General features: G+C 42.9%; 1 protein-coding gene across 3 annotated transcripts in view; it reads left to right on the top strand.

The window, feature by feature from the left end:
- lmbr1 (limb development membrane protein 1) overlaps nucleotides 1-21,093 on the top strand; it is a 57,417-nt gene extending 36,324 nt beyond the window's left edge. The window contains exons 11-17 of one of the 3 annotated variants that reach the window (XM_036944285.1): nucleotides 908-984; nucleotides 1,562-1,639; nucleotides 5,598-5,671; nucleotides 6,072-6,162; nucleotides 6,793-6,859; nucleotides 14,503-14,664; nucleotides 17,800-21,093. In XM_036944285.1, the coding sequence (XP_036800180.1) occupies nucleotides 908-984; nucleotides 1,562-1,639; nucleotides 5,598-5,671; nucleotides 6,072-6,162; nucleotides 6,793-6,859; nucleotides 14,503-14,664; nucleotides 17,800-17,885 (635 nt within the window). In that variant the 3' untranslated portion in view covers nucleotides 17,886-21,093. The other 2 variants (XM_036944284.1, XM_036944283.1) reach the window with 2 other exon arrangements.
- The last annotated feature ends 756 nt before the right edge of the window (nucleotides 21,094-21,849 follow it).

Below are 21,849 nucleotides of genomic sequence, written 5' to 3'. Positions count from 1 at the left end.
AGGTGGAGTCAGGGAGGGAGAGAGGACCTGGACCACAGTGTTATAAAGTGATTTCAAAAGGGTCATTACATCACAAGTCCTTTACTGTCCATGGCCCATCAGTCCATCTTCAGAAGCCATCAATGCTGACGTGTTACTATGGTCAGGCAGGTTCTCAATGTGTAGAGTGATTTAAAACGATTGAGACCTCATCTCTGCAACCATCTGTTTATATCCGAACAAGAAGGCATATCAGCAGCAGCAGCACGACCTCTCAGCACGACCTCTTGATTTTTAACAGGTAGACTTAAAAATCTAGTTTTTCATCAGAATCTCAGCTTTTGTTTGATCTGTTTCTATAATGAAGATTTGTCTGACTAATTAACGAGGAAGACTGTGATTTTTCTGGTTTGTTGTGAAGGCCATATTACTTTCAGCCCCTCTGGGCCCTGAGAGAAGAGATGGTGTTGGTACGCGTTCACCAGATGTTGAACCAAACCAACTAACTCTAAATAAACCCTGAGGCCATGAGGTGCCACTACTCACCTTTTAATATCTTTGATATATTAATGAGCCAATTTAGGAAAACAGTCTAATAATATCACTCTTGATTTAACCTAATGTACCAGGCGTAGAAGAAACTCCTGAGTGGGTTGGCAAAAGAACCCCCAGAAGTGTCTGTTTTTGCTTCCGCCTCTCCTCTCCCCCTGAAAACCGGATGCTTCTGGTTTCTACCCGACCGGCGCGGAGGGGTGCTCTTGATTGATTTGAGGCGGTGCTCGTATTTGCATATACGGTAGAAATTCTGCAAATGTGGGGTTTTTTCAACACTGACCTCTCTCTCCGCACGCAGTCTCTTCCTCTCTGTCTCTCTCTACCCCTCCTCATCCTCTTTCTCTCCCCTGCCTTTCCTTCTTTCTTCCCCTAGAGAGGAGGAAGAAAGCCTCTGCATGGGAGAAGAACCTGCTGTACCCCATTGTGATGTTAATACTGCTCACAGGGACGGTGAGTCTTCAGATTGATACTACCTCAGCCAGTCAGTCCCACTAAAGCCCCCCCCCCCCTCTTCTGTTTACCCATGGCGTATATAAAGTAGAAAACCTTGGTGGCGGCTGGGGGTGTATTCCTGGGTCAACTCAGTCTACGTCCCAAATGGCACCACATTCCCAATATGGTTCGCTGCTTTGGCCCAAATAGTGCACTGTATCGGGAACAGGGAGCCACCCGACCCCCGTCTGTAGCGCTGAGCATCAAGCCCCAGGGTGTGGTGTCTTTTGTCGGCCGTGTTTAAGGAAAGGCTCGGCTAAATAGCCACCGCTGCGACAGCTGGGCTTTCAATTGAACCACACACACACATACAGAGTAATCTGCCTCTCTTAGCATGCTCAGTGTTGTACAGCGGCGGTGCGTTTGCTGAGCCCAAGTGCCCGAGATTCTTCAAGCTAAGTGTGGAACTGCTTACAGAACACACGCATTCCAGGGGACGGACAAAACGACCACTTATTGATTTAGTTCTGTGTTGTCTTTGGCCTAATCATGTTAAAACCCCTCTTGTTTCTCGGCTCCTTCCCTTCCTCTGTAGACCATCTCAGTCCTGCTGGTGGCGCTGAATATCCTTTATCTGCTGGTGGATGAGACGGCCATGCCAAAGGGATCAACGGTAGGCCTGGCTAGAGTTACTTCCTGGTCCCCCCCCTTTTAAACAGATGCACACCGGAGCCCGTTTTCTCACACACACACACACACACACACACACAACACAGATAAACTCAGAGCCAGGCCGCTACTAAACTAGACCGTTGCGAAGCTGCTCGGCAGTCGCCGGGGACATAAATCAAATTCCGGATATGCTCAGGTGCATGTTGGGAAGAAAGGAGAGAGAGCTCTGGGCCAGATGTTAATCGTAGCAGATCCCCTTTTTGTTGTGCTGCTCCTCATTGAAAGTCATTTCACAGTGGTATACAGATGAAATGTGTGATGTGTGTGTGTCCACGGCAGGTGAAATAAGCTGCATTTACCCTCTCCTCTCTGTGGTGTGTGTGTGTGTGTGTGTGTGTTCAGTCAGTAGCTCTGTGGTACTGTGTGCACCAGGCAGGCCAGGTGAACTCCTTTCATGAGTCGGTCTGTCTGACTGGAGTGCTTAATGGCCCTCCAGATTGCATCTCCTCTTGCATGCAATGTACTTTCTTAATCTCTTTATCTCGTTTCATCTGGTACGACCGAGGTGTGCGTGTGCGCTAGTGTCGTGCGTGTGTGTGTTTTTTCCTTTCGTCTGACAAAGGCAACAAAATGTATCTTATTTCTGCCTCATTTCTCGGCTCATCTTGCGGGCGAATGGCTGCCCTCCTCGACATTCCAATTATTTTATCGAGGAGATATTTTCTTTGGCATGACGCATCGCTGAAAATCCCCCAAATTACGCTTGTCATGCAGCTTGAGTCCTCCCTCCCTCCGCCTGACAGCCACAGCACTGCTAAATGGTTTACGAGTTTGATGAGCTGGATGGATGCCACGCCTCTGATCTCACATCGCTACGGCGACAGGGGGTGGGGGGGGGTTGCGTCCCAATGCCCTCATACGCCGCCTATGCGCTCAGAGGGAAGAGGGGAAGGAGGAGGGGGAAAAGGGGGAGAGCGGGAGGACTGGGCCAGGTGGGATAAAGAGATGGAGAAGGGACAGGGAGAAAGGAAGATGGAAGGGGGTGAAAAAGAGAGGGCCCATGACCTCCAGACTGTGGGAAAGTCAAATGAGCCGTAGGGCCAGGAGCAGAGTACAGCAGCACAATGGAACGGCACTGCGGATGTTTGTCCGTACCCCTCCCTCCCCTCTCTCACTCCCTCACAACACTGCGTGGCACTCGGCATACTGAGTACCACAGGCTGCTCCGACCTCCAGCATCCTCCACCTCTCTCTGACTCAGACAGCCTGGGAGGAGAGGAGAGGAGGCCGATCCAGTCAGGACAGGGCCTTTTACAGCTTGGCGAACGGGTGTTAAGAGGACCAATCATTATTCTTCTTTTTTTTTGTGTGTGTTATTGCCGGATCATCCCCTGTGGAATTAGGGGCGTCACAGCATCGCACGGTTTTAGTAAAAAGCTGAGGGATGGGCCTGAAGAAATGTAACCACTCTAAAATTCATTAGAGCTATTGATGAAATGACTGACCAATCCAAGATAAACACATTCATAGTTTTAAACTTATTTTTGTGTCCAAACATTGGAGTAAAACAGGCTCATATTTTGGGTTCTGATTGGGGTCTGACAGTTGAACTAAGCTCACGAGGCATTCTTAGGTTTCTTAGGTTCGACTCATTGAGTGTATTTCATTCATTTCTAAATTCCAAAAATGGATGTAGCAACTGTGGATTGTCCCATTTTAAAAATTGTTTTATTTTTTTATAAAGGTTACAATTGCGGAAGCTGATCCTAGATCTGTACCTAGGGAAACCTTCCTCCAGAGCCCCACCTTCCCACCACCGCATACCTCTGAACGTTTGACTGATGACTCGGGTTGCAAAATTCCTGGAACTTTCAATAAATTCCCTGGTTTTCAAGAAATCCCTGGTTGGAGGATTCGGGATTTCCTGCTTATTCCCTCCCTGTTCCGCAAAATCCTCCAACTGGGATTTTGAGAAAACCAGGGAATGTATTGAAAGTTCCCAGAGTTTTGTAAACCCTACTGATGACAGTCAGTTCCTTGTCAATCTGCAGCTTTGCAACAACAACAAAAAAACATCTTAATCCACAGAATATATATATTTTTCTTTCTGTTATTATCCGTCATTAAAACTATGTGAAGTACATCAAAGTGTGGAGGAGGAGGACGGGACACACCTGAAGGGCCCAGCGGGCCCCGACCGCTGTGTGTGTACACGCTCTGCACTCGGGCTCACGACCTCACCTGCACACAGGTGCTGCTCACCGCTAATCCCAGAAGCAACAAACACACCAAGGCGTGTCTGAATGAGCCAGCCGCGGCAGGCTGCGACCGACACCGACCTTACCCTCTGCCCCAGCCCGCCCCAACCCACCACTAGAATGCAAAGGAGACCAGGTTGGAGAGAGGCGTAATGAGAAAGCTGCCACGTACACACACACACACACACACACACACACACACACACACACCTGCCACTTTGACATGTTAATATCTTTACAAAATGGCAGAACGGTAACACTGAAGAGTTTACCTTTCCCATAGCGTTGACACACACAAGCATAACACACTCCCTCTCCCACACACACAACCCCTCCCGCTCCACTATTAATAGATGACACCAGATGCTGTGTGCTAATTCTCTGAGGGGGCCTCTGCAGCACATCTCCACAGTAAGCTCCTTTAGATGCCACTTGCATAAAAATGCGTGAAACGACCTGTCAGGCTTCCCTTTTTTTCTCTTTGTGTGGTGTGTGTGTGTGTTGCGTGCACCAGAGATCGCTTGTGTTAGAACAAGTGTGCAGAGTGTATGAACAAGTGTTTTTATTTATTTTTTAAGGTTTGAATGCTGTCGCGGCTAGCTCCTAGTCATGACGCCGGTGAAGTGTTCAACTTGATAGAAATGCAGCACTCTGAACAATGACGTGTCCCTGTGCTGCTGTGCGCCACAGCATAGATCTCTCCAACGGACAGGCCAGCATCCCAAATGCCACCCTCTTCTGTAAACCGTGCACTACTTCTGAGAATAGCCCCACGGGCCCTGGTCCAAAGTAGTGCACCACAGCAGACAAAGACTTTGGGTGTGTCCCAAATGGCGCCCTACTCGGTATATGCACTGCTTTTGAAAATGAGCCCCTTGGGCCGTGGTGAAGTGCCCCGTAAAGGGAATAGGGTGCCATTTGGGACTCAGGCGTTGTCTTCCTCTGCTGTGTCGCTCCAACACAGAGAAAGCGGCTCATTGAGCCTTGGATTGAAGTTAAAAAAAAGTGGTTAACGTAAACAGTTAAGGTGCCAAGTCTGACAAAAGCAAATATCCCACAGATGCCGAGGCTAGTGGCGTGTGTGTGTATATATAGATGTATCTCTTTCCCGGCACAAACTTCAAACGGGCAGGGCAGAAAAGATCCGATATGTTTGCCAAAGTATTTGTTTTGTTGTTTTAAAAAAAAATTTTTTTTAAATGTTCCACGTTTTTTTACCGTCAGCACTTCAATGCCTTTTTCGCTTGTTTGAACACCTGTTCACATGCTGTATGATCGACAGTGATTTAAAAAGGGAGTATTTTTCTCTCTTTCATCGCTTTCCATCCATTACTAAGCCGGTTTTGATTCTGTCTGTCTGTGTTGAAGAGAGAACTTTGATTTGTACCAAGTCGGAACTTCTCCTTCTGTAATCACATGCCCACAGATTATAGAACCTCACGAAGTACTTCACTCTAACTTTGTCACGTACAATTATTTTACTCGTGATTTATTTGTGTTCTTCCGACTACGCAACGACATGAGAGATCCTAATTTTCTAATGGTGATTTGATTTATGGTCTAGCCTTGTGGTCACTACCACCTGCAGCATGGGATTTGAATCCAGCCCATTTGCTATTTCAGCACACTCTCTCCTTTCCTCATCTCTATCCTATCTAAGTTGCCCTTAACAAAACACACTCTCCCTCTCTGTCGTTCCAGGATCGGGGACTTGGGAACACCTCACTGTCCACGTTCGGAGTCGTCCAGGCCGTGGTGGAGATCGTCCTCATGTTGTATCCTTTTAATGACCCCCTCTGCACCGGGGACAGATCTGTATAACGTGTCTCCAGGTAAGGAGTACTGATCCAGGATCAGGTCCTCTCTGGCCATGTAATTGTGTTCATTGTGATCGTAAAGGCAAAACTGATCCTAGATCAGCAGTCCTACTCTTAAGACACTTGATACATATGGGCCCCTGCTCCGTGGTGACCCCAGTGACATTCCTAGGACTGGTGGTGTTGACTTAAGACGTAGCTTAGCCGGACACTTCCCGGGACATTCTGCCGTCACCTCTTTTCACCTTTACCCTTGGTGAAAAGGTGCCAACTTACCACTTGAAATGTCACTAAATGTCCATGTTACGGCGTTTTGTCTCGAAAGCGTAAGGATGTCTTGTCCTTGATTCAGCAACAGCTATTTGATGGTGTCCTCCGTTGTCGGCTTCTACAGCTTGCGAGTGTTTGAAGGCCTCACTCCCAGGAAAGACGACACGACCATGACAACGGTAAACACACACACATGAAGAAGGTGATATATTTAGGCCTCCTTTTGTTTCATCCTCTTCAGCCCTCGCTCTCTCTCTCTCTTCCTTGCTTTCATTCTTTCTCTCTCACTCCTCTCCTCTGGCATCTTCCTCACCAGCCCTCAACCTGAATGGTTCAGTTGACCTCTCGCCCCAATATTTGTTTGTGTGTTGCGTAAACACGGACGCCGTGCAAGCTCTTATTTTCAGTGAGAGAGAATCGGGGAGGGGGGGGGGGGGGGGGGGGGCTGTGTGTGTGTGTGTACTCTGTTTGGCCCACGGTGGCAGCCATTCACTTGGTAATGAGCAGGGGGAACGGTGAGGCTTTGTAACTAGCCAGGACGACTCGGTGAAAGGACTCGAAAGCCACAAAGGAGCAGAACCTGGTAATGAGCATCTTCAGAGGTACTAATTGCACAATATGTGGAATCCATTTACTCTGAAGAGGTGTGTGTGTGTGTGTGTGTGTACACACTCACACACTGACTTGCGAAGCTATTCTCGCCCTCCCAGTTCTCACACTCAAACGTTTCATCGCGGCCTATCTATTTGTTAACCCGAGTTCACGAGTTAAAGTTCTATACTCTAACCCTGTCTGTCTCCCTCATGTAGATCATTGGTTGCTGTGTGTCCATCCTGGTGCTGAGTTCAGCCCTGCCAGTCATGTCCAGAACACTTGGTGAGTCTCTCCTGCCATTCATTCAACCTTTTTATTTTTATTTTGGGTTGGGGGGTCCCAGATGGCACCTCGTTCCCTACGTAGGGCACTAAAGCATAGTTGATGGAACCGACAGGTGAGCACAGATGCACGTGTTTAGTGGACTGCTTTGGATCGATTTCACGACGAACGTATTGGAGGGCAGTGATGGAGGGAGGTGAGGTGACCATCCCATTCCCGGTCTTAAGTAAACGGCCACAAGGGCCGGTCAGAGAACTTCAGCTACCCCCTGCCGTCCCAGCCCCCCGCCCCTCAAACCGTTATGGTTAACAAGTTAAATTCCTTCACAGTTTGCCATGGCGATTTGTGAAGAGAATAGAGCAAGAGAGGGCGAAATGACAGGTTTAGCAGCGCATTCACAATGGTACCAATAGACACGCAGCGAGCAGGCCACAGCTGTTTAAATAGCGTTGTCTGTGTGCGTGTTGGCGTACAGTGAGTCGTAGGGAGCGTAGCAAAATACCAACAGGTTCTGCTCTGTGACGCTGAATAGATGAGATGGATTAAACGTCTGAAGGCTACCCTCATCCAAAGCCCTCCGGAGGAAGACATGGGGAGATGGAGTTTTGGATATGTGTGTTATGGGAAATCAAAACTCTTCATTGTTACCGTTCTGCCATTTTGTGAAGATATTAACGTGTTTGTGAGAGAGAGAACCGGAGGGCATGGTCGATTTAAGCAAAGTAAGTCCGATGACTTGGGTTTCAACTGCTTGGGAAAATCCTTAACAAACCAATAGGAAAGTCTCCAAATTGTAAATACTACCAATCTGGCACTCCAAGCAGACTCCAGCAAACTCTCAACGTATTTGAAATACATTTTTCAAGTATTTGAACCCAGGACTGACATGAACACAAACATCACTAAGAATTGAGGTGATGTGGGAGAAAATGGGTCTGACGTCTTTGTGATAACCGCTGCTTGTACAAAATTCCTGTCGGACGGACGCCATGTTTTATTTAAGCTTCTCTTGAAAGGGAGCCATGGGACCTGTAACGCTGCTGAAATGGGAGTGCTCTGTACTGTTGTTTCCCCCCCCGTGGCAGGGTTAGTCAGGGTGCAGACAAGGGTAAAAGTCCCATAAACACATTTCAGGGAAGGGAAACGGACGGCTAAAAACGACCAGTTATGTAAGTGTGTGTGTGTTTGAAAACATCAGAGTGATATAGCCTGCTTCCGAAATGGCACCCTATTCCCAGGCTCAAGAGTGTGAATATTTTACTTGCATATGCGCCTAAATATTTGCGGCGCGACCAGGAATTGTAATTTAGGAGCACCAGTGCGCCTATGGAGAAAGAAGAAAAAAAATGATCACCCTGATGATAATTGTTGCAATGATTACTTCACTGTACCGCAGCCCCTGAGTGCCATGGAGAGGACAATGAGCGCAGATTCATGACCGTCATGATTGCACCATTACTACAAAGACAACGTCTTGTTACCTCAAATATTTTTCATTGTGCTCCTACATTTCTTTGTGTGCTCCTCCATTTTTCAACTTGTGAAAAGGTCAGCGTCGAGCCCTATTACTACCGACATAGTGCACTACTTGAACCATGGTGAATTGGGTGCCATTAAGGACGAAGGCATGCACTAGAAACCCCGCCCCCATTGAGAAGTTACTTTTCTTCCCATGTATGTTTGTGTAACTTTTATCTGCAGTGTCCCCAAAAGCGCAGTGAGAGACTGCAGCAAAGAGGACTCTAGTCACTCCTGTCAGCCTGGCTGCTGTTCCTGGGATAATACACTGTGGCTGGGCAAAAGTAGCGCACTATATAAGGAACAGGGTGCCATTTGGTGCGCACACTATCAAACGGAGTACAACCATCTCAGAAAATCACCATTTATTACATAGATGCTATTCTAGTTGTCCTTTTATCGTATTAATCTGTCGATTGAATACATAAGCCACCTTTCTCCGACAATTTTAGTGGATGTATTATTAAAAATGAATCCGTTAATGTAATCACCACGGCGTCATCCATCTTACTTGGACTGGATGGTGAGACGAGATGGATTCCACTTGGCCCACATACACACACACACACAATGCTACATTCTGCATAATGGTGCTGATGTGAAACGAGTGATCAGAGGAAGACCGGTTCTTCTAAGAGGGGTTACATCATCTCTAGACATATGCCATATAGCCCTATGGGTTGTGGTCAAAAGTAGTGCACTATATAAGGAACAGGGTGCCATTTGGGACGTAAGTGTTGTCTCCTCTAATGCCAAGAACCCCTTTACTTCCCATCAGCTTTTCTCCTAATACCAAACCCGAGATCTAAACCTTTAGCATTAGAAATTCATTTAGCTTGACCGTAGTGGCATGGTGTATTGACTGCGGTCTCTCTCCACCCCCTCTTCCTGTCTCTTTACAGGCAATTTGGTTAAAGGCCCTCGATGCTCGCCAACTGCTTGCAGAGGCTGTAAATACATCTTTACAGACACTCAATCAATCTCCTAATCTAATTGTTGTGCAGCGGTTTCACAGGCATTACCGAATAAAAATAAATAAAAAATCCACAAATATTACCTCAGTGAGCTATGACAGTTTTGGAATAGCTAAATGTGATGAATTGAATGGTTGGTTGATGTATCGATATTGGGTTTGCTTGTCGTGTTTTAATAAAAAATGTATGCACACACAACTTGGGTGCATCCACTGTGAGTTAGTTCACACTCAGAACATTGAAAGAAAGCACAGGAATGAATGATAAGAGTTTAGCATATTTACTTATTTATTTATATATATATTTTTTAAAGAGCACTAAAACACTTGCGATTCTCCACATGAAGTCATGTGGTTTTTCCGTATGATTTCACAAGTACTGGAAACGATAGAACACTGAAAAATATGGGAAACCAGGCCTAGTATTCATAGCTGACTTTGAAAAGGCTTTTGATAAAGTACAACTGGAATTTATATACAGTGCCTTGCGAAAGTATTCGGCCCCCTTGAACTTTGCGACCTTTTGCCACATTTCAGGCTTCAAACATAAAGATATACAATTGTATTTTTTTGTGAAGAATCAACAACAAGTGGGACACAATCATGAAGTGGAACGACATTTATTGGATATTTCAAACTTTTTAACAAATCAAAAACTGAAAAATTGGGCGTGCAAAATTATTCAGCCCCCTTAAGTTAATACTTTGTAGCGCCACCTTTTGCTGCGATTACAGCTGTAAGTCGCTTGGGGTATGTCTCTATCAGTTTTGCACATCGAGAGACTGACATTTTTTCCCATTCCTCCTTGCAAAACAGCTCGAGCTCAGTGAGGTTGGATGGAGAGCATTTGTGAACAGCAGTTTTCAGTTCTTTCCACAGATTCTCGATTGGATTCAGGTCTGGACTTTGACTTGGCCATTCTAACACCTGGATATGTTTATTTTTGAACCATTCCATTGTAGATTTTTCTTTATGTTTTAGATCATTGTCTTGTTGGAAGACAAATCTCCATCCCAGTCTCAGGTCTTTTGCAGACTCCATCAGGTTTTCTTCCAGAATGGTCCTGTATTTGGCTCCATCCATCTTCCCATCAATTTTAAACATCTTCCCTGTCCCTGCTGAAGAAAAGCAGGCCCAAACCATGATGCTGCCACCACCATGTTTGACAGTGGGGATGGTGTGTTCAGTGTGATGAGCTGTGTTGCTTTTACGCCAAACATAACGTTTTGCATTGTTGCCAAAAAGTTCAATTTTGGTTTCATCTGACCAGAGCACCTTCTTCCACATGTTTGGTGTGTCTCCCAGGTGGCTTGTGGCAAACTTTAAACGACACTTTTTATGGATATCTTTAGGAAATGGCTTTCTTCTTGCCACTCTTCCATAAAGGCCAGATTTGTGCAATATACGACTGATTGTTGTCCTATGGACAGAGTTTCCCACCTCAGCTGTAGATCTCTGCAGTTCATCCAGAGTGATCATGGGCCTCTTGGCTGCATCTCTGATCAGTCTTCTCCTTGTATGAGCTGAAAGTTTAGAGGGACAGACAGATCTTGGTAGATTTGCAGTGCTCTGATACTCCTTCCATTTCAATATTATCGCTTGCACAGTGCTCCTTGGGATGTTTAAAGCTTGAGAAATCTTTTTGTATCCAAATCCGGCTTTAAACTTCTTCACAACAGTATCTCGGACCTGCCTGGTGTGTTCCTTGTTCTTCATGATGCTCTCTGCGCTTTTAACGGACCTCTGAGACTATCACAGTGCAGGTGCATTTATACGGAGACTTGATTACACACAGGTGGATTGTATTTATCATCATTAGTCATTTAGGTCAACATTGGATCATTCAGAGATCCTCACTGAACTTCTGGAGAGAGTTTGCTGCATTGAAAGTAAAGGGGCTGAATAATTTTGAATAATTTGAACGCCCAATTTTTCAGTTTTTGATTTGTTAAAAAAGTTTGAAATATCTTTATGTTTGAAGCCTGAAATGTGGCAAAAGGTCGCAAAGTTCAAGGGGGGCGAATACTTTCGCAAGGCACTGTATGAATGACTGGAATATTAACATTTTAGAGAATCTTGTATACAATGGGTTAAAGTCATGTACAGTAACCCTAGGTGTAAAATAGTAAATAATGGCAATTTCTCAAAATATTAAACTGTCGGAGTAAAACAAGGTTGTCCACTATCAGCATATCTATTTATTATGGCCACCGAAATGTTATCTATAAAATTCAGCTCCAACAATAATATCAAGGGGCTAGAAATCCAGGACTTAAAAACAAAGGTGTCATTGTATGCTGATGATTCATGTTTTCTTTTAAATCCACAATTTGGATCCCTCCACAGCCTCATAGAGGGGCGGCAGGTAGCCTAGTGGTTAGAGCGTTGGGCCAGTAAATGAAAGGTTGCTAGATTGAATCCCAGACTGGACAATGTAAAAATCTGTTATTCTACCCCTGAACAAGGCCTCTAGGCGGTCATTGTAAATAAGAATTTGTTCTTAACTGTCTTGCCTAGTTAAATAAAGGTACAATTAAAAATAGAGGATCTTGATCATTTTTCTAACTTCTTTGGATACAACTTTTACATTCACGTGTCGTTTACCAATAGAATGGTGTTTTTTTGTGTTTTTTTTTTTTTTTTTTACCTTTATTTAACTAGGCAAGTCAGTTGAGAACAAATTCTTATTTACAATGACGGCCTACACCGGCCAAACCTGGAAGACCTATGGGACTCCCAATCACAGCCGGTTGTGATACAGCCTGGATTTGAATCAGGGTGTCTTTAGTGACGCCTCAAGCACTGAGATGCAGTGCCTTAGACCGCTGCGCCACTCGAGAGCAAAGGTGAAGTGGACATACTAGGTATTCATATTCCGAAAGAAAGAAATTCTCTTTATAATACATTTTAATAGAAAGTTAGCAAAAGTAGATAAGATCTTGTTACCATGGAAAGGAAAAAAGGAAAATACCTGTCTATTTGTGGAAAAATCATCCTGATTTGAACTTTTTAGTCATATCCCAGTTTACCTATTTGTCTATGGCCCTGCCTACACGGCTTGTTTTTTTTTTAAATTATATGAATAAAAAATATTGCATTTAATTTGGAATGGCAAGCCAGACAAAATGAGACAGGCCTATTTATTTAATGAATATGAATTTGGAGGTCAGAAACGATTAAATATTAAAGCATTAGATCTGTCACTAAAGGCTTCAGTCATACAAAACTATACTTAAATCAGAATTGGTTGGCTATCAGATTAGTAAGAATGGCTCACCCAGTGTTCAAGAATGCACTTTTCCCCTTTATTCAGATTACAACATCTCACTTTTGGTTGTTTGAAAATGAAATAATCTCCAAAATGTCACTTTTTAAAACAAGCCATAGAAAGTTGGTTGCTATTTCAGATTAATCCACCAGAAAAGACCGAACAAATATTATGGTTAAACTGAAATATACTAATTGATGTAAAAAAACATTATTTTTAGGGGGGGGAATTAAAATCGGTTTAATCTTTGTAAATATATATCATAAATCGGACTGGTGGAGTTGTCTCACACATGCAGCTAACAAGAATACATGAAAATGTATGCTCTATTCAAAATTCAATTCAATTCTATTCAAAAAATGGAAGAGACGAGGGGGAGAAGGTAAGGAACTTGTTTGTCGTCCTTGCATTAAAGACAAATTGGTTATAGAAAAAAAGTATACCAGTTTTATTTAAGGACCAAAAAATGACAGCTGTGCTATACAAGTTGAAAAATAGCACATGGTTTATAAACTGATACACAAAATGAGTTTTCCAATTGAAATGATTATATAAAATACTTCCAACCAACAGAATGTGCTATACGGGGGGGATAAATAAACAGACACTCTTTTGTCTCTGTCAGTGCTGAAGAGATAGATGAAGGAGAGAATCAACCTCACCATGCACTGGCACTGTCTGCAGCAGGTCTCACACATGAATTCCTCATCAGAATAACCCAGAGGTGTACATAGCCACATAGAGGACAGGAGGAAGTGGCTACCTGGCCCTATTATCTCAGGGATGAGCATTTTTGCCAGCAATAATATCATTGTGAAGTCTACAAGTCATTTTTGTGAAGTTCTAATGAAGTTCAGGCGTTGTTCTGTTTATGATTCTGAATGGAGGATTCCCTCTCGGCAGGGGGTCAGACCCGCCCGCCATGAGTTGCACAATCTGTCTTGGCTACAGCGGAAACCTACAAGATTCTGCTTGTTTACTGTTTGAATTAGATATGTGTACTTCAGAGCAGTTGACTCAGGTGTATGTGTGCAGGTGACGGTGGTCTCATTGATAACCACGATGCCTGGGGTGTTGCTCATTTCTTTCTTTTTTTCCCCCACTCGGTTTTTACACGCTAACAAATTGTCCAAGGTCCAACTAACAAAACCGTTTCCTATGAAAGGAATAATATGTAATCCGTCAGACAATGAAAATGACCTTTTCTCAGGAAGAGTGGCATTGGCTGCTAAATCCGTTACATAAAGGGTTTGTCTATCCTGGATCCGTCATAGCCTGAGTATCTTAATATGCAGTGTACATCAAATGGTTTTGGGGTATAAGCCCTTCTTTCAATTTGGCCTTTCTTGCCTGTTGAAAGAGTTGGCTTATTGAAGAGAGACACTTTCCAAAGTGCCTCAACTGCCGAAAGAACAGGCATTCTTAAATAGTTAATTCACTGAAACCCCATGCAGTTGTGGAAAGGGAAGGGTTTGTGCTTATAAACACAGTGATCGTCTTGCCAAAGGTGTTTGGGAAAAAATAACATGTACAGTGGGGCAAAAAAGTATTTAGTCAGCCACCAATTGTGCAAGTTCTCCCACTTAAAAAGATGAGAGAGGCCTGTAATTTTCATCATAGGCTTCAACTATGACAGACAAAATGAGAAAAAAAAATCCAGAAAATCACATTGTAGGATTTTTAATGAATTTATTTGCAAATTATGGTGGAAAATAAGTAATGTTACGCAAAATAATGTTACGTTTCATGACAAGCCCCTATGTTCCAGTATCTCAAAATCATCATGATATAGTAGATTGTTTTGTGTTCATGAAATCCATCCACTCAAATGGAAGAACATTGCATCTGGTGGTCTTTTATTTAATATCTTAACACTCTTCACAGGTATCACCAGGTTTGACCTTCTCGGAGACTTTGGGAGATTCAATTGGCTGGGAAACTTCTATATCGTCCTGTCGTACAACTTGCTGTTTGCCGTGGTAACTACCCTCTGCCTAGTCCGGAAGTTCACCTCAGCGATCCGAGAGGAACTCTTGAAAGCATTAGGTAACATCTTTATATTCATATATTCATGTTCATGTCAAACAAAGCAGAAATTACAAAATGACTGGTTCATTGAGTTACCGGTGGTGTTAAAGAATGCATTGCTTTTTACAATAATTAAGCCTAGTCAAAGATTAATACGGGCAATGAGAACAATCCGAGGACACTGTTTTCAACAATTGATTGCTTACAGGTTCATTTATGTGTTATTTAAGAACATATTGCTATCTATAATAAAGTTGTATGAAAAGAAAGGCAAGCCCATTTCTCAAAGATTATTACAGACATCTAGAAAAATCCAAGGATATTGTTTTCAGTTGTTCATTTCTTACTTTATCCAGCCCCGGCGGCAGACTTGCTCAGCCAGGCTTCATCGTCTAAATGTGAGGAGTTTGCGTTATGTTTCCTTGTAAAAATGGTTAACATAAGCTATGGCATTGCAGTGCAGTCCCTGTGCAATACGGAACCAGATGGTCCCCTAACTTGGCCTCCCAACATTGCGCTAGTTTTCCATAAATGAAAGAGCATTTGAAATCCTCCACCTGTACAGAGTCTTAGATTTAAATGCCATTTTTGATACTTTTGACCATAAGCTATTGATAGAACTGGTAGTCTGGAGAAATGGTTTGGTCTTTCTGATACTGTGCTAAACTGGTTTGATCCCGATCTGCTTGGGGAAGTAGGTATCAGGGAGAGCAGATATCACCTGTGGAGTCCCTCAAGGATTTATTCTTGGTTCTCTTTTGTTCTCACTATACATGTTACCCCTTCATAGCTATGCAGATGACATGCAGCTAGACATATGTGCAGCACCAGATGACCTTAATGCTATCAACTGATAGGTTAGTTGTTTTTGGGAGCCTTAATACATTTGATGTCCAACAACTTGGTACATTTGAAGGAGGACAAGACTGAGGATCTGGTGATTTGGCTTAAGAGTCCAGAGGGGACAGCGAACTTGGTCACCTGGCACTAGTAAAAATGAGGTTAGGAACCTAGGGGTCATCCTTGACTCATGGTGTGTCTCGTACTTAACCCTTAGCCTACAGTGGTCGCGCCCCGAGGAAATATAATTAACATAACAAAAGAATCTCTATAAAAATCTGTCTAAGCTGGAGACATGTTTTTCTGCGTGGGCTGTGTCTCAATCAACTCCATCCGCCGATACCTCCTGCAGTGAAAGGTGGCAGAGCTAGAGCGGTGTTTGTCAGACCATAAGACATCCCGAAAATCGGTTTTCTCACAAAATCGTATGTAGCGTCCGACCAGTTTGGTGTACAAACTCAATTGAAAGATGACTCTCACGAACACAGTGGTGTTCTCCGTTTTGCTCTAGGGTGCCAAAAAGCCTCACAAGACTCGTCTGAAGTCGGTACAGCCTCTCCTGTCAGGGTCTGTAGTGTCCGAACGGATTGGGCTACACACCAATATAACCCCTCTGTGGAAAGCTGAGTCTCACAAATTATGAAAATGTCTAGGTCCGTCTGGCTGGCCGGCCGGCCGGACCTGGACTCATCTGAAGGGCCCCAGTACCAGTTTACATTTTTTTTATGGAAGTATATATGGAGATAGTTTAATGGCTAAAATAAGGGGATAAATACATGAAAAAAATCCTGCTCTTCTATCGTTGAGATAGAACAAACTTCCTTTAGATTTTTTGGGGGACTTTTCTTTGGACTGTCTGTTCCATGTTGTGACTCTGTTACTCTGCGCATTTCTATTGGCTAATAGCAGTAACTCCAAATTCTATGTTTCATCCAATATATATTTATTGATACCTTCAGGGGTCTTAAATGTCAAAATCAAAGGGCTAAATAATCCTTGGTATGACCATTTTTTTAAAACAATTCCATATGTTTGCTAAGAACCCTCCCCCCGGCTTAGACAGGGCTTAGAGTCCAGAGGTTGAAGGCCTGGTACAGATACAACAGCCGTCATAAGCAGAGATGAGACAAAACCAGACAGTCTTTTAATTTTTTTCTAAGCTTTATAAAGATTTAAAAAATAATTAGATGGTCGGTTGACTGTTTCTACGGTAACGATGTCTCTGTACAATGACCTGATAAAACTTTTGAAACCAATTTTTTGGGTCGTTTTGTATCAAAGTGTTTCAGCAGACAAGTATCATAGAATACATGCGCCAGAAACAGGGCACACTTTGACCTGTCAGGGAAAATATCAGCAATTTAAGCTAGCTATTAACTACAGCAAATAGCTAGCTTGCTGTCTTCTTGGCTAAACACAGAGCATCTTAGCATTTTTCTTTGATTGACAAAACTGACAAGTGTCGTTTGACGGGTTTAATCTTGGAAACTTCAGCGGCCATCATGAGACGTTCTAAAACTAGACCGTTCAGATCAAGCGAACGTCGTTGTAAAGCCAAGTAACACCGTCATGTCTTGTCCTGGTAGTTGTATCTGTACCGGGCTTAAGACTCACCTTTTTAGCTTGCTTTGAATTAGTCTGGATATTTTAGATTTAGTTGACTTTTTTGTCTTATTTTAATATCCTATTAATATTCTCGTGTCCTATCCTGTTTGTACTTTTGTATTTGTATTTTTTGCAGATTTACTGTTTTGTCATTTCTTTCTCTATTTTGTATTATTTTACATTGAGTTGCTGCCTCTGTATGAATTGTGCCAAATGAATAAAGTTGTATTATTATTATACACTTTGTGCTCAGATTGTCTGAACCAAATTAGTGCTGTATGATTGCATGCTCTGTCATTTTTACCATAGTTATTTGCACTGACGAGACGTTTAACCTTTTGGTTTTTGGTCATTTCAGTAATAATCAATCCAAATGACATCATATGTCAGAGATGGCGGCTTTTGTCATAACTCATAACCTGTTCCAAGGCTGCCTGGGTCTGCATTCCCTGCAACCTAGGTAGCAATATGACTACTGTGGCTGCAGCCATGTAGATAGATAATCAAAATTCACTGTACCTTTGGACTGATGTGAAGATGACGAGGCAAAGGGGGAAAGTCTCTAAAGCTTGTTGTGACAGGCCCAGGATGTCTGATGTCGAAAATGTCAAATGACGGAGGCAGTGTTTTTCAAAAAATATATATACATATTCATCGTCTGTGTGTGTCTTGTAATGACATTTCTGCCCCTTATCTCCTCCTGGCCAGGTCTGGATAAATTACAACTGTCAAACAGCCCCACAGACCCTGAGTCTGGGAAGATCGCGGCCAACGGGCATCAGAAGACTCTGTGAAAGAGACAACCGACACACACACACACACACCTCATGGCAGCCAAAGGGAGATTTTGACAGTACTGGGATTGAGTCTGTGTAAGAGACTTAGTATACACCGACAGTGTCTGACGGCACTGCGAGCTGAGGGGAAGAGTAATTTAGCTTTGTGACATTCCATCCTCTTCCTCCTGGATCGATCGATGCAGGACTTGAACAGGGACACATTTGAGCCCCCTGACAGACTGGCATCATCACAACAGTTGATGTTGACCTCAACAGTGACTCTGACCATGGGCCACTCAGCCGATGTCTGGGGGACTTTCTCTCAGCACTACTGTCCTTCTCCCCCCCTCAATCTTTTCATACATTCGAATTCTACCCTCTACCCATCTCACTCTAACCTCTTGCGTTCCGTGCTTCCCTGATCACTTTTTATCTGTTATCTCCCCCCCCGTAATTGCACTATGCCCTACTGGCTTGGAGGTGCAATGTAACCTTTCGATGCAGAGGCTGAAGAGATGCTTGCTGACTAGTAGCCATTTTTACACTTATGTCCTATTTCAATGTCTGTCTGTTTCCAACCTGTTCTATTTCCACCACAGTTACTGAGCCCATGCAGTGCATTTCACCAATTTTAAAACCCATTTTGGTTATAAAATGCACCTCAGTGTGTTATTTGGAGAGAGAGAAAAAACAGCACCTTCTCACAAGTATAATGAGAAGAGAATTCCTTTTTTTGAGAATCAGGAAGTAAATGTGACGTGTATCAGTGGCCCACGGGGCATTCACAATAGAATATCTGTATTATATGTAAAGACTTGGTGGTCTCCCATAGTCACCTTATTCAGTATCTCGTATGTATAGCAGGGCTCGCCAACCCTGGTCACGAAGAGCTAACCTCCTGTAGGTTTTCGCTCCAACCCCAGTTGTAACCAACCTGATTCGTGCTTATCAAGCAGGTAGTTATTAGAATCAGGTGTGATGGATTAGAGTTGCAGACAAACCTACAGGACAGTAACTCTCCAGGAAAAGGGTTGGCGAGCCCTGGTGTATAGTATTTGGTATGGATGGCTTCTGGTTTGATAAGTGGACATTTTATTTGTATTTTATTTTAAAATATCCACACATTTTGAAAAGACGAGGGCATTCTTTGATAGACTTACTTGCTGTTGAACTCTCCTGCATTAAAAAAAAAATAGTACTGATTACTCATTCATTTTGCATATCGCTTTTAGCCGTTTTACATGTCCTCACAGGCGTCTGTGTATCACCACGTCTTCCCTCTTTGCAGAGCTTGCTGATACATTTAGTACCCGTTCACCTAAGTGACCACACCAGAGATCAGTCAGTGTCTCCTCCATTGACACAGACTGAATGGGGAAGAACTAGCCCATCCTTCCATCTTTCTGGTCGTCTCAGGCCAGTTGTGAATGTGTCACAATGTGCTCATTTTATTTTGCGTCACCCACTCTGTACTGTGCGTTCATTATTTTGTCTCAATTTGAATCTCTTGTTTAGTTGCTGTTGATTGCGATCACTCTCGAGATGGGAAAACTATAGTGTTCCACACGTCTTTTTTTTGCTTTCAGAGTTTGGTCCTGTGGGTGGATGTTCTGAAAATGTTGTGTTGGTCATAAGCTTGATCTCCCCAAATAACTACTATGCTATTTTAACATATTTTTCAAATGTATTTCACGGGGCACTAAGCTTTGTTGAACCTCCTTTTTATTGTACATTTTGTAAAGTTTTCATTATGAAGAATAATCTCAAAGTGCATAATATAAAAAATTGAAATACATATTTTAACGCAACTAGACCGGGTCACTGAGACAAAGATCCCAGCTGACACTACAAGCACAGCTGTCAACAGAAAGCCTTCCTAAAGATAAAGGTCTTTAGGCCCGTTTTAAAGGAGCCCAGAGTCTGTGGTGCCTTCAGGTGGTCCGGGAGAGCGTTCCAGAGGCTGGGGGCAGTCGAACTGAATGTCACGTTATTATAGTCAATAGCAAATTATCCCAAATGGCACCCTATCCCCAAAAGTAGTGCAATATGTAGGGAATAGAGTGCCATTTGGGACAAACATAACCAGACGGAATTATGCTGTCGCTGCATATTATTGGTCGAGGGAGCACACCATAAGCACAAGATTACAATCATACTTTTCCAATGAGTTTGAGGTGCACACGGTCTGGGCCTGTTCCAGCCCAAGGGAACAGTTTTGGTTGCCTTAGTTTTCCCTCACTTGCCGAGGGTTTGAAATGTTGAAGCGTGGCCTGTACTGTAGGTGGAGTAGCTAATCAGAAGCGTTATGCCCACAGGGGCATGTGCCCCCTCAGATTTGTCCTGTTTAGTTGTTTCTCTGTAATACTGCTAGACCTAGAAATGTCATGAAGTTGACTTTAGCTAGCCCAGGTAGGTTCCCAACCTCATATCTAGCCACCAAAAAAGCCATTTTAAAGCTATCTGTCAAGTTCGAGTAGCTAGCTTGTCTATCTTAGCTGGTACACTTTAGAAAAGCAAGCAATAACCTAGTGCACTGAATGAGACTTGCATTCAGATTTCGTTTAAAAAGAGGTATGCTTAGATATTTTTTTTTTTACATAGAAATAAGCATGATTATGGCTCTAGAATGCAGTAAAAAACTGTTTTGGATGTTTGAAAAATTCTAAATTCTCCAACCTACACAACCCCCCAAGCGATTGTCACGTACTTTGTGCCCCCTCTCACATTTTTGGATGTAGCTATAGTTTGTGTCTCTGCATGTAGTTTTTTGCAAATTAACATGAATGTGTTTTTTTTTTTTTACCATGTTCTTGGCTATTTGTGTTTGTTGGTTTGTTTGCAAATAAAACAATGAACTTTTTATTTATTTCACCTTTTATTTAACCAGGTAGGCAAGTTGAGAACAAGTTCTCATTTACAACTCATGTTTAAGTTGACATTGCTTTTTCATCTGTAACTTCAACAGCATTTGTGGTGTACATCACAGGCTTCTTTTTGATATATAAGAGCACACTTGGCACAAGTTAGCTTGCTTTTACCATGGCAGTATGTCTATGAACTCCTGACAAGTCACCGTATTCTGGAGGACTGAGACTTGAGGAAGAATTGCACTTTATTGGTATGGATGCCTGATTGTGATAATTGTTTTGTGCATTTATCCTCTGATGAATGCATTTAAAGTCTGTTCATTAAAACAACAGGAATAACTTCCTGTTTTAATTCACCTTCCTTCCTTCTGTAATTTACAGCCTGCAAACCACAACATGACCTGCTGGAAGAGCTCAATCTAAACATTGACAAATTTATATGATTTCTCAAATGTTTAAATATAATTTATTTGACTCGATACTCCAGCATGTTGGACCCATTTTATGATACTACAGTACAGAATGTCACATTGAGGGTGTTTTCATACCTGTTTTACCGTTTAGAAATTGATGCACTATGTATCTAGTCCCTCCATTTTGAAGGTGTCATAAGTATTGACAAACTCACTTAGTGTGTTAAATTGTCAAGTTTAGTATTTGGTCCCATATTCTAAATAAGAATAGTGTGATTCTGAATACTTCTACATGTTACCATGATTACGGATAATCATGAGTGAGAAAGGTAGATGCCGAAAGATCATGCCCCCAAAACATGCTAACGTTAAACCATTACAATAACAGGTTAGCATTTTCTAGAGTATATCTACAGTGCCTTCTGAAAGTATTCAGATCCCTTGACGTTTTCTACATTTTGATACGTTACAGCCTTATTCGAAAATTGATATCGTTTTTCCCCCCATCGATCTACACAATGACAAAGCAAAAAGTTAATTTTTAATAAATTAGTTCAAATGTAAACTATCACAAGTATTCAGACCCTTTACTCAGTACTTTGTTGAAGCACCTTTGGCAGCGATTACAGCAGAGTCTTCTCTGCAGATCCTCTCAAGCTCTGTCAGGTTGGATGTGCAGCAACGCTCCCCGTCTATTTC

This window comes from Oncorhynchus mykiss, chromosome 15 (assembly GCF_013265735.2).
Source record: "Oncorhynchus mykiss isolate Arlee chromosome 15, USDA_OmykA_1.1, whole genome shotgun sequence".
Lineage (NCBI taxonomy): Eukaryota > Metazoa > Chordata > Actinopteri > Salmoniformes > Salmonidae > Oncorhynchus > Oncorhynchus mykiss.
The sequence above is the reverse complement of the archived record's forward strand: the minus strand, read 5'-3'. Positions and strand labels throughout refer to the sequence as shown.